Source organism: Quercus robur, chromosome 2, assembly GCF_932294415.1.
Source record: "Quercus robur chromosome 2, dhQueRobu3.1, whole genome shotgun sequence".
NCBI lineage: Eukaryota > Viridiplantae > Streptophyta > Magnoliopsida > Fagales > Fagaceae > Quercus > Quercus robur.
In genome coordinates, this window is record NC_065535.1 from 3,361,298 (window position 1) to 3,374,133 (window position 12,836).

Sequence of the window (12,836 nt, forward strand, 5' to 3'; positions counted from 1 at the left end):
AGTGAAGGTCCAGATGATCAACAAATGTAAGGCTCTGATGACTTCAAGGGGGCTATATAAGAGAGGAGAATCCCCATGAAAAGGGGGGACGAAAAAAGAAGGAACTTAGAACAGAAGAACAGTGTGAGGACCATAGCCTTGGAGCAGGGATTGATATACGTCCTCCATGTCTCTTCGAATTGAACATCTAATGGACATGAAGGGGATTTTCTTACTCTCGATTATCGCATGGCCCAATGTTAACTAGTATACACTTCGTTAAGGTCTAGTTCTATAACTCACTCTCTATAAATTCATTATTTAGGACTCCTTGGGCCAGAACCCCATACCTGTTGGGCCTGGGCCCTGAATTCCGACCCTACAATTGGTGCCGTTTGTGGGAAGAACTTGTGCCTCAACAAGTGAGACTGTTAGAGATGGAAGAATCAGGTCTGCGCCAAACGGGACACGTAGACTCCCAACGGCAGGACAACTTCTTGAACTTCGAATGGGACAGAGATCAAGACAAGCGACGAGAGGGTAGTGTAAATACCTCCCACACGAGCAGAAATCGCTCGAAAGGGAAAGGTCACACATCCCAAAAGCGGGACGATCATAGGGCTCTACAGCAAGAAATCGACGACTTGAAGAAGAGGTTACGCCGAGCGCAACGAAGGTGTCCTTCCCCCAGTTCGGACATCAGCGATGAGGAGGAAAATGAGTACAGGCGGAGATCGAGAACCCAGCCAAGTGAAACCTTCTCATATGAGAAAGAGCAACCTTACAAACGCGGCCACAAAAGCCTATCTTACAAGGGCCTAGCAAACAACGCCATGAGTAAGGCCCTGGACTGCATCTCCCAGTCACCCTTCACGCGCAGGATAGAGGGGGCTGAACTTCCTCGGTGGTTCCACCAACCCACTTTTGTCATATATAATGGTCGGATGGACCCAGTAGAGCACGTAAGCCAGTTTAACCAGAGGATGGCCGTCTATTTCAGGGACGAGGCGTTAATGTGCAAAGTGTTTCCGTCCAGTTTGGGACCCATGGCAATGAGATGGTTTGACGGCCTCAAGCCAAACTCCATAAGCTCTTTTAAGCAGCTAACAAAGGTTTTCGGTTCTCGCTTCATAACTAGCAGCAGGGTTCCTCGGCCCCTAGACTCCCTCCTGTCCTTGTCCATGCGAGAAGGAGAGACCCTGAAGGCCTACTCAGACATATATTGGGAAATGTATAACGTGATAGAGGGAAATTATGATGACGTCGCCATTAGCACATTCAAGAGGGGCCTGCCGACAAAGCATGGTTTAATAAAGTCCCTGACTGGGAAACCTGTCACCAGCGTGCGCCAACTCATGGACATAATCGACAAGTATAAGAGAGTCGAAGAGGACCAACAGACGGGAAAGGGCAAAGTGAAGGTTGTCCCTCAGGAGAGGAGGGACTTCAGGTCGGACCACTTTAACAACAGTAACCGGCCGAGAAGGGATTACTCGGAACAATTTGGAACCACAGGGGCACAGGCAGTCCATGCTGTGTTCCGAGAACCATTACATAAGATCCTAGAGAAAGTGAAGAACGGACCGTTCTTTCAATGGCCAAGTTGGATGGTAGGCGAGCCCGCGAAACGTAACCAGAATCTGTATTGCGAATATCACCAAGAGTCGGGCCACACCACCAATGACTGCAAGAATCTGAAAAACCACTTGGGCCGGCTGGTCCGAGAGGGAAAGCTGAGACACCTCTTGCATCATCCTATTGGACGGCAGGAGCAGTCGAACGTCGAAACAAGGCAAAGTACATTGAGGCCACCCATTGACATGATAAATGTCATTCTTGCCATACCAGGAAGAACCGACTCCCATCCTTTTAGAGTGATGTCGGTGGCCTGACTCCCCGTTGAAGCTGACGACCGGGAGTCCAAGAGGGCTAAAGGGATGGCCACACCCCTAATCGGATTCTCAGATGAGGATAAATTGGGAACCCTCTAGCCCCACGACGATGCTCTAGTCGTCACGCTCAGGATTGGGGGATATGATGTGAAGAGGGTGCTAGTCGATCAGGGCAGCGCCGTGGAAGTAATGTACCCCAACTTGTACTGGGGGCTGAAACTGAAACCAGAGGACCTGACAGCATACGACTCCCCTTTAGTGAGTTTCAAATGGAAAACCGTTACTCCGAAAGGCCTGATTAGGCTGCCTATACAGACAGGCTCAGACATAGTGGAGGTGGACTTTATAGTGGTAGACGCTTACTCCCGCTACACCGCCATTGTAGCCAGACCGTGGCTTCATGCCCTAGGGGCTGTGTTGTCAACCTTACACCAAAAGGTGAAGTATACGTCGGAGGGTTGGGTGAAAGAAGTAATAGGGGACCAAGCCATGGCTCGGTAATGCATGGTGTCCGCCATCTCGCGACGACCGAGTGCTGAGCCCTCCACCTCAGCTGAGAATGGCTTATAGCAATTAACAACCCCCGCCTTGGCCTTGAGTAGTGGGGGACCCGCCAAGGGGGCGAGTTGTGAGGATTTGGAAAAACTTCTTGTGGGCTCCGACCTGGAAAGATTTTTTCAGGTCGGCTTAGAACTGCCGCCCCAAGAGAAGGAAACGCTGATTGACTTTCTCAAATAGAATGTGGACGTGTTTGCATGGATCGCTTACGAGGCTCCGGGGGTCGATCGAAATTTCATTTGTCACCACCTTAATGTTAGTCCGGCCGTGACACCTAAGAAGCAACCTCCTCGGCGACCGTCGAAAGAGCATGCAGATGCGGTGAGAGAGGAGGTGATGAAATTGAAGAAAGCGGGGGCTACAAAAGAGGTATTTTACCCTAAGTGGCTGGCCAACACAGTCGTGGTGAAGAAGAAGAGTGGGAAATGGCGGGTCTACGTGGACTTTACAGACCTGAACAAGGCCTGCCCGAAGGATCCTTTCCCTATGCGTCGGATAGACTGATTGGTGGATTCGACCGTGGGACAACCTCGAATGAGCTTTTTGGACGCCTTCCAAGGCTACCATCAAATACCCCTAGCTGCTGACGACTAAGAAAAAACGGCTTTTGTCACCCCCGTTGGAAACTATCACGATAAGGTAATGCCCTTTGGCTTGAAGAATGCCGGGTCAACCTACTAAAGGATGATGACCAGGATGTTTGAATTACAGATGGGTAAGAGCATTGAAGTCTATATAGACGACAGGGTGGTGAAGAGCAAGTTAGTGTCCAACCACATTAGAGACCTCGGCGACGTCTTTGAAATTCTGAGAAAGTACAGGTTGCACCTGAACGCGTCCAAGTGTTCATTCGGAGTGGGGTCAGGGAAATTCTTAGGTTACATGGTGACCTATAGAGGTATTGAAGTCAGCCTTGACCAAATTAGAGCTATCCATAGCCTGCAGCCTCCTCGGAGCTCCAAAGAGGTCCAACAACTCACCGGCATGATTGTCGCCTTAAACCGTTTTATCTCCCGCTCGGCGGACAGTGCAGGCTTTTCTTCCTCTTATTAAACAAGTAGAAAGGGTTCGAGTGGATTAAAGAATGCGCCTTAGCCTTCCAGTAGCTTAAGGAATATCTGTCTCGGCCACCAATCATGTCCAGTCCTGAAGCCGAGGAGGTTCTATTCGCCTATATTGTTGTGGCCCCTTACGCAGTGAGCCTAGTGCTAATCCGAGAGGACAACGACATACAATGGCCTGTCTACTACGTGAGCAAATCGTTGCATGAGGCAGAGATCTGTTACCTCCCTCTCGAAAAGGCCGTCCTGGCAATCGTACAAGCCACGCGAAAGCTCCCCCACTACTTCCAGGCACATACCATTGTTGTACTAACCCAACTCCCACTTAGATCAATACTCCGAAGTGTCGACTATACAGGCAGAATAGCAAAGTGGGGGATGATTCGGGGCACCTTCGACATTAGGTACATGCCTCGCACCACTGTGAAGGGCCAAGTCCTCATGGATCTGGTAGCTGAGTTTACCGAACCCTCATTAGAAGGAGGAGGAGGGCCACTAAACTCAGACGAAAAACTGATCGGCACTGTCTCTCAGCAAGAGCCCACTTGTTGGAAAGCATACGTTGACAGCGCGGCCAACCAAAGGGGGTCAGGGGTGGGGCTCGTCCTGATTTCCCCCGAGGGGATTACCATCGAAAAATCGTTAAAGCTGAGCTTCTCCGCCACGAATAAAGAGGCAGAGTATGAGGCCTTGTTGGAAGGAATGTCTATGATCCAGAAGCTGGGCGGGAAATCCATAAACATGTTCTCAGACTCAAGACTTGTCGTGGGACAAACAAATGGGGAATTGGAGGTGAGGGATGAAAAAATGCAAGAGTACCTAGTCCAAGTTAAGCGCTTGCAGGCGCGTTTCAACTATTTCAGCCTAATGCACGTATCTAGGAGCGGGAACACCCACGCTGACTCCCTTGCAACGCTCACCACCTCCTCGGCGTAACCCCTCCCTCGGGTCATACTCGTAGAAGATCTATACAGGCCATCGATGGTGAGAACCGAGTTGGTGCATGTTCACAGCGTCAGGGCAGGGCCTAGTTGGATAGATCCTCTAGTACTGTTTTTAAAGAATGACATCTTACCCGAAGATAAGAACGAGGCCGACAAGATTAGAAGAAAGGCTTCTCGATTCTGGCTGTCCGAGGAGTCCAAACTGTATAAGCACTCATTTTCAGGACCGTACTTGCTATGTGTACACCCAGATGCCACTGAGGTTATCCTGGAGGAATTGCACGAAGGAATTTATGGGAGCCATACGGGGGGTAGGTCCTTGTCCCATAGGGCCATAATGCAAGGTTATTGGTGGCCGAGCATGCAGAAAGAGGCACAGGAATATGTGAAGAAGTGCGATTAATGCCAAAGGTTCACCCCGAATATACATCAACTAGGCGGGACCCTTAATCCGCTGTCCAACCCTTGGCCATTTGCGCAGTGGGGTCTGGACATCCTAGGACCATTTCCTAAAACAGTGGGGAACAAAAGGTTTCTTTTCGTCGGTACAGATTATTTCACAAAATGGGTCGAAACTGAGTCACTGGTAAACATTAGAGACGTTGATGCTAAGAAATTTATTTGGAAGAACATCGTCACCAGGTTCGGAGTTCCTCACACCCTAATCTCGGACAGCGGTCTCCAGTTTGATAGTAAAGCTTTCAGAAGGTATTGTAGCGAGTTGGAAATTGTGAATAGGTACTCCATACCAGCTTACCCACAGGGGAATGGGTAGGCCGAAGCCGTCAACAAAGTCATAGTAAATGGGTTGAAAAAGAGATTAGATGATGTGAAAGGGAGGTGGGTAGAAGAACTGCCCATTCTGCCCCAATGCTAACAATGGGCTGCTGGAAAAAAGTTTAGACCTCATCGAGGAAAGAAGGGAGAGAGCAATGATCCAACTCGCCTACTACCAGCATAAGCTCAAGCAAGGTTATGATGCCAAGGTGAAGCTAAGACCCTTAGCACCTGGGGATCTGGTATTGAGGAAAATCCTGGGCACTGCAAGAAATCCCACGTGGGGAAAGCTCGGACCAAATTGGGAAGGCCCATATCGTATCACCTCGGTGGTCGGCATAGGGGCCTACTTTTTAGAAGATTTGGATGAACATGTAGTACCACGTCCTTAGAATATAAATAACCTCAAAAGGTATTATTATTAATGAAAGTTTGTAATTCTTGGTGCCATACCACTGTGCATTTTTATCTAAGTGTTAAACAGAACTCAAGTCCTGCGTGGCTCCTCGGACCACAAGCTTGGGGGAAATTAACCTCGATGCAATTCTATCTAAGTGGTAAACAGAACCCAAGTCTTGCCTGGCTTCTTGGACCATAGGTTAGGGGGAAATTAATCACTATGCGGTTTTTATCTAAGTGTTAAACAGAACCCATGTCCTGCATGGCTCCTGGGATCACAGGCTTGGGAGAAATTAACTACTACGCGGTCTTATCTAAGTGTTAAACAGAACCCAAGTCCTGCCTAACTTCTTGGACCATAGGCTAGGGGGAAATTAACAACTACGCAGTTTTTATCTAAGTGTTAAATAGAACCCATGTTCTGCGTGGCTCCTCGGACCACAGGTCAGGGGGAAATTAACTACTACAATTTTATCTAAGTGTTAAACAGAACCCAAGTCCTGCCTGACTTCTTGGACCACAGGCTAGGGGGAAATTAATAACTACGCAGTTTTTATCTAAGTATTAAATAGAACCCATGTCCTGCGTGGCTCCTCGGACCACAGGCCAGGGGGAAATTAACCACTGTATTTTTATCCAAATGTTAAATAGAACCCAAGTCCTGCCTGGCTTCTTGGACCACAGGTTAGGGGGAAATTAACAACTATGCAGTTTTTATCTAAGTGTTAAATAGAACCCATGTCCTGCGTGGCTCCTCAAACCACAGGCTAGGGGGAAATTAACCACTACATTTTTATCTAAGTGTTAAACAGAACTCATGTCCTGCATGGCTCCTCGGACCACAGGTTAGGGAGAAATTAACAACTAAGTGGTTTTTATCTAAGTGTTAAACAGAACCCAGGTCCTGCGTGGCTCCACGAACCACAGGCCAGGGGGAAATTAACTACTACAATGGAGCCCAAATTCTGCTTAACACCTCGGACCACAGGCCTTGGAGAAATTGGTCACTCTCCTCATATTCATACTTAGCCGAACTTCTTAAGCTACAAGTAACGGGTTATCCCCGGAAGTCTAGTAGCACGGTTAAATTCGTTCATAATGGAGACAGAAATAGAAGCAGAAAAATGAAGTCCAAAAAGGGAAATTATATTATTCATTAAGCTTTGAGAGACGCCATCTTACAAACACTAATAAAGATTAAGGAAATGAAAACAAAGCAAAACAATTACAAAAGAAATCCTACACTATTTCCCTAAGCTTTTGTAGGGTCTTCAGTTGCGGGGCGGTCATCTCCTGCTGTAGGTTTGGGTTCGGCTTCTTTGGCCTGCGCGACCACGTCCTTTATAGTGAGGGAGTCCTCGGACGACATGTCCTTAAGTGGCGGCTGCACCTCCTCGTCCCCACCTTTCCCTTCAAGTGTGGTGGGGTCGAAGACAGTGTTCAGAGCGGAAGGGGGCTCCTAAGGGGGATCAGAAGTAGGAATCTCGTGAATATCCTCAGGGAAGAAGATATTCTCGATCCTCCTAAGGTCGGAGTCCGCAGGAACCGCTACCCGGTCTAAGGCTACTCCCCAGGACTCGGTGACATAGTCCCTGCAAACCACGGCCACCTCATCAGTCAGCCTGGCTTCAGTATCCCTCACATTGCGCTCGTAGGAGGCCGCCATCGCAGCCTCAGCCGCCTCCTTAACCAAATGAGCTGCCTCCTTTGCCTGCAGCAGCTGAGCCTTCAAGTCTGAGACCATTTGCCTCTCGATCGCAAGGTTTATCTCTGCTGTATGAAGTTGCTGGTGCATATCCTCGGCCTGCTTCGTTGTGGTCTTCAGCCCCGCCTCAGCACTGGCTTGGGCTTTGAATGCCTCTTTGACCTCCTTGTTCAAGTGGTCTTTGTCCAGTATGAGAGCACCTGCAGCCTTCTCCGTGGCGAGGCGGGCCTGAACCTCAGTGTTCAGCTCCTCCCGAGAGTGCTTCGCCCACTCCTCAGTGACGAAGATCTGTTGAGTCATCTGCACAGAAGTAACGGAGAAATCATTAAGACAAAAACGACAGATAGATGAGCAGGGAATAAGGAGTCCGAGTAGACAAGGATCGTCATTTTACCATGGCGAGGTCTCTCTTCAACGACATGAAGAGGTCGGGCTTCCTGATGGCTCGGAGCCCTTCCATATCACGAGGCAGGAGGAGGGGCTGCTGTTGGACTTCAGCGAGGTAGGATGCCTGCCCCCGCTGGGACTCCCAAAGAGTGGCGTCCCATGGAATAGGGGCGCCATCCAACTCCAAGCGAGGGGACCAAGTGCGTTGCTCCCTCCTAATGGCCGCTTCCTTTCGACTGTCAATGGACTTCGTCCTTTTGTCCTTTGGCTCTTTTCCCTTCTTCTGTTGCTTGGCCTTCTGAGGGCTGACCTCACCTTCCTCCAATTCTTCCACCGGCCTCTTTCGCCTCAAATTGGAAATTGGTTGTAGCGCGGGGTTAGTGGAAAGGGGAGGAGGAGGAGGTATTTTAGCTGGAACTTGCTCCTTAGGGGCATCCTTGGAGGACTGCCCCTTGTTCCTATTGGACATAAGCCCCTTCAGCCTGGACCTTGGTTTCAAGTCCATGTTCTCCTTTTCAATCTCTTGGCTAGTGTCAATCTAAGCAATTATCAAGCCAGGAGTGGGAGCTGCTGAGAAACGATCTGCGTTCGAGCCAGAGTCTGAGAGCTCTACAGGTTTGGTTGATACCTCTCCCTCCTCGGCGAAGCGGAATTGGTCAATTTCAGCCTCAAGAGATGAGTGCGAGGAGTCAACTCCTTCTCCTTGGACAGCTATCTCTTCGGCGACGCGCTGAACGGGCAGTTGGGCTGGTGGCAGGTCTCTCTGAGCAAGAAAACCTAGTTTAGAAACTTCGATGCGGGCTAATCGAGGACTTCCAGCCCTTATGGCTTGACCCGCATACATGAAAGCGCGAGAAGAGGGCTCGTAGTCTAAGATAAGGTGAGCGACATGCAGTTGCCCGTCCTCGCTCACAAAGATCTCGGACCTTAGGAGGAAGTTGAGGGTTTGGACGTTGACCAGACTTATCCTCGGAGTTGTTTGTTCTTTGTCTACAAAATACCTGAAAGGAGGGTTATGTCAGTCCGAGAAGGCGAATAACCAAAACCAAAATTGAAATAAGTGAGAGAAAAGCTTAAGACTAAGATCCCTGCCGAGGGATCTGACCCTACAGTGCCCTACCTGGTGTTCCTGCCCTAACTGGGTAGTGAAGACCGTCGTGCCATGCTCCGGAGACGATCAAATGGTCGTCCTTCAAGCCTTTGTTGGACTTGGGAAGGCAGGATATCAGCCTCACCTCGTCGGACCTAGATTTCAGGTAATACGACTCATTGAGGCAATGGCATTCGTACAAGTGAACTACATCGTGCCATGAGAGGCCGAGGTTCATCTGTTCGTTCAGAGCGTCTACACACCCCAGGATTTGGAACATGTTCGCGGCACATTGGTGGGGGGCCAGCCTATGACCGTGCAGATAATCCCTAGTTATCCTCCCCATGGAGATCACCATTCCTCCTTCTATGAAAGCTATCATTGGAATGACAATCTGCCCCGTCCTTCTCTTGACTAAGATCTGGTCCGAGGAGCAATACTCTAGACCTACTCCCGGCAGGATATGGTATTTGGCCCTGAAACCCTCCATACCGGCCGGAGAATCTACCAATTTCTCAAACTTACCCATCCCACTAACCCTAGGCGACACAAAGAAGGTTTACTTAGGGAAGGAAGCCGGGAAAGGCAACGGAGGGGAAAGGCTAAGGAGTGCGGGAAGTGAATACTTACGGGAGCGAAGATCCTAAATCTCTTGAGCTTGCGAAGAACTCGCTGGAAATCCTCACGGGAGTGGCTATGGAGTTTCGAATGTTTTACAAGAGGAAATACTGGAGTGTTCTGGGACGTTTGAGTGCTTTTTCTAAAAAGGGGAATAATTCCCCTCAGAAGTCTTATATAGTAAGGAGGAACTGAACGGGCTTACTCCTGCCCAAAGGGTTGGGGAAATGTCAACCGTCGATTAGGCGCCCTACCGTTGGATGTAGGGGACATAAGGCCGCCTGGCGCAATTAATAGTGCCTCGTGGGTTACGAAACGTAGGAAGTAGTAATGAGGCACGTGAGACTGTACCTCCACACATGCGAGTCAAGGAATTATAATAAGTAATCCCATGAGTATCAAAATCGCACATTTTCTCCTCGGATAATAAGGAAAACTCGGAATTTTGAGGGGCTATTGTAGAGGCAAAGGCCCAGGATCATACAATGGGCCTTGGGTCCCATATGAAAGTTGGACCACGTCCGAGGGGAAGGTGTGGGTGCCAAAAGGGCTCCCGGTCCAATTCTTATGGGCCCAAAGATATTTAAAAGGCAGTCCGAGGAGAAATGTCTCCTCGGACGTACCAAATATGGCTCAAACATGCACTTCGCCTGTTAGAAGGATCCACTCCTACGAGCATTAGTAACAAGGATGAGTCCCACAAGCCCGTAAGAGGGAAGAAAGTGTAGGATGCCAAGAGAGAGGCTACAACTGCCACATTAAGTGCATGAAAGCTTCTTTTCTGGCCGCATTAATGTGGAAAGGACTTGCGAACAGTGTTGCCTTGACTACCATAACTCACAGAAAGATGGGGGAGATGTCTGATGGGTCGGACACTCAAGTGAAGGTCCAGATGATCAACAAATGTAAGACCCTGATGACTTCAAGGGGGCTATATAAGAGAGGGGAGTCCCTATGAAGAGGGGGACGAAAAAAGAAGGAACTTAGAACAGAAGAACAGTGATGTGCATGAAATATATACAATAAAGTACCATCAGATTTGCATAGTTAGCCTTATTTTTATATTATTTTGTGACTAATTATATATTATATTTGTTTTGTGGAAAATAAAGGCTATTCACAATTGAGAAGCTGAACAAGTCACAAGTTGAATGCAAAGTGGGGCTAGGCCAATTATAAAAGCCAACTCTAGAGAAAGAGCTTGCCATGAAGTAAAGATTCAGCCCGAAGAAGTAGAGCATCTAGTCTAGGCGTGAATTCAAAAAGAAGCCCAAGGTGCAATTCAACATGGATGAAGTTTGCTAGGAAAGAAAATACAATCAAGCACAGGTGTCACAATAGAAAATAAGTCAACGTGGTGGGCTTTAGAAATCAATCACTAATTGAATTGTTGTTGTGGGCCTCCGTATTACTTCACCAAAGCATGTACCTGAAGTCTTAGTGCGTGGCTTGAAATATGAAATCCTAGTTCCACTTGTATTAGGATGAGGCATAGTATCAGGCGGTGTAAGCAAGTATATAAATAGAGAGCAAAACAGAAAAATAAGGGGACTGAACATATAGAGGTTGAGGCGGAGGCTAATGCTAGGGCTGAGGGCTGAATGTATAGAGAGTGCGACTACTTCTTTGGTTTTCTTCCATGACAGTTAGTTTTATTTTATTTTTCTAGTTTAATGTTTAGTATTTTATTTTTGTGTTTTCTTTCAATTACCATGTGTAGCTAAATTTATAATTAGGGTTGAGGATGAAACCTTGTTAAGGATTATCAATAATATTTATGTGATTTGATTTTTCCCACAACAGTTGTTCTTTAATGATTTAAATTGTTCTTGCTTCATATCAATTGACTAAGATGAGATTCTAGATATGAGTTCAATCATGTTTTTCTCATGATTTAGGATTTGTCTTAATTAATTGAATGCTTGGTTTATTAATTCTTGATTATAAAATTGGATATCACTTGTGATTTGTCTGTCAATGGATACAATTTATGATTTGATTTTTAGAATTGGATATATCTTGTGATTTGTTTGGCTATGGATACAATTGATGATTTGATTTTATATTTAAGAAGCGAAGAAGAACATGCTTTTGATTTTTAAAATAAGGATTTTAATGATGATATTTTCCATGATAGCAAGATTGATTTCTAGATTATCATGCAGTGGTTGGGAAAGATTAATGATCATAAATATATGCTGATATGATTTACAAGGCGGATTCCAAAACCTTAATTCCTTTCTCTTGATTGTTTACATCTTTTTATTGCTTTATATCTTTTACTTAGTTTATCTATTTGCTTAATTTTATTATTTGTTTAGTATATTTAATTGCAAAAAAAAACCAGTTTTTATTAAACTAGATTAGGATTAGTTTGGTTAAGGTTTAATCAATTTTCCTACGTTTATTCAAGTCCCTGTGGGTTCGACCTCGTTCTTGTCCAACTATACTTCGGTATGGTTCGTACACTTGCGAGTACTTTAAAATTTCACAACAAACAGTGTGAGGACCATAGCCTTAGAGCAGGGATTGATATACATCCTCCACGTCTCCTCGGATTGAACATCTAATGGACATGAAGGGGATTTTCTTACTCTCGATTGTCGCATGGCCCAATGTTAACTAGTATACACTTCGTTAAGGCCTAGTTCTGTAACCCACTCTCTATAAATTCATTGTTTAGGGCTCCTTGGGCCAGAACCCCATACCTGTTGGGTCTGGGCCCTGAATTGTGACTCTACAATTATGCTGAGTAGTGGTAGAGGCGTGCCCCTGGAGGGTAACAAAGCCGTGCGGGTATCATGCGGTCGAGACATAGCAGGGCTAATCCCACCCTTGCCCCAAAGCGGACAATACTCTTGATGGGCACTGTCCCTCAAAAGAGCCTTTTAATGTGGGGTTATTTCTTGCCATTAGCAGTTTGTCCACTTTGGGGAGCCAAACCCGCACGGTTTTGTTCTCAGTTCCAAGTGTGGGGTTTGGAATTTTTGGGGTGCTTTGACCCTGTGACACCCTAGTCCCACATCGACAAGAGATGCGCCCCACTCATGGTTTATAAGCCCTTGGAGCGACCATGAGTGTACTATTACTACAATATTTTCACAATACTTTCACAATAAATCTTAAATGGTAGGTTATTATTAGCTAATATTGGTGAGAAAAATTTTTTTTTTTTAAAAAGAGAAAAAAAAAAATTGTAATAGTACGTTCAAATTAAAATCAGTATCAATTATCACAATATTTTCACAATAAATCTTAAATGGTAGGTTATTATTAGCTAATATTGATAAGAAAAAAAATAATTTTTTTAGAAAGAAAAAATTTGATTTAAGTATTATGAAGTAGTTGATTTAAGTATGAAATAAACTCATTTATATATACATTGTCCTTTTTAGTAATTTACCACTCAAACCACAATTTTTATAA

At 46.4% G+C, this 12,836-nt stretch overlaps 1 protein-coding gene across 1 annotated transcript; it reads left to right on the top strand.

The window, feature by feature from the left end:
- The first annotated feature begins 416 nt into the window (after nucleotides 1-416).
- On the top strand, nucleotides 417-1,871 carry LOC126716188 (uncharacterized). The gene has a single exon (XM_050417217.1). The coding sequence runs from the start codon at nucleotides 417-419 to the stop codon at nucleotides 1,869-1,871; it is 1,455 nt and encodes a 484-aa protein (XP_050273174.1).
- Nucleotides 1,872-12,836: the final 10,965 nt, after the last annotated feature.

Bases quoted from the DNA above. Each gene is read 5' to 3' on its own strand.
- LOC126716188 (XM_050417217.1), top strand. From the start codon at position 417: ATGGAAGAATCAGGTCTGCGCCAAACGGGACACGTAGACTCCCAACGG.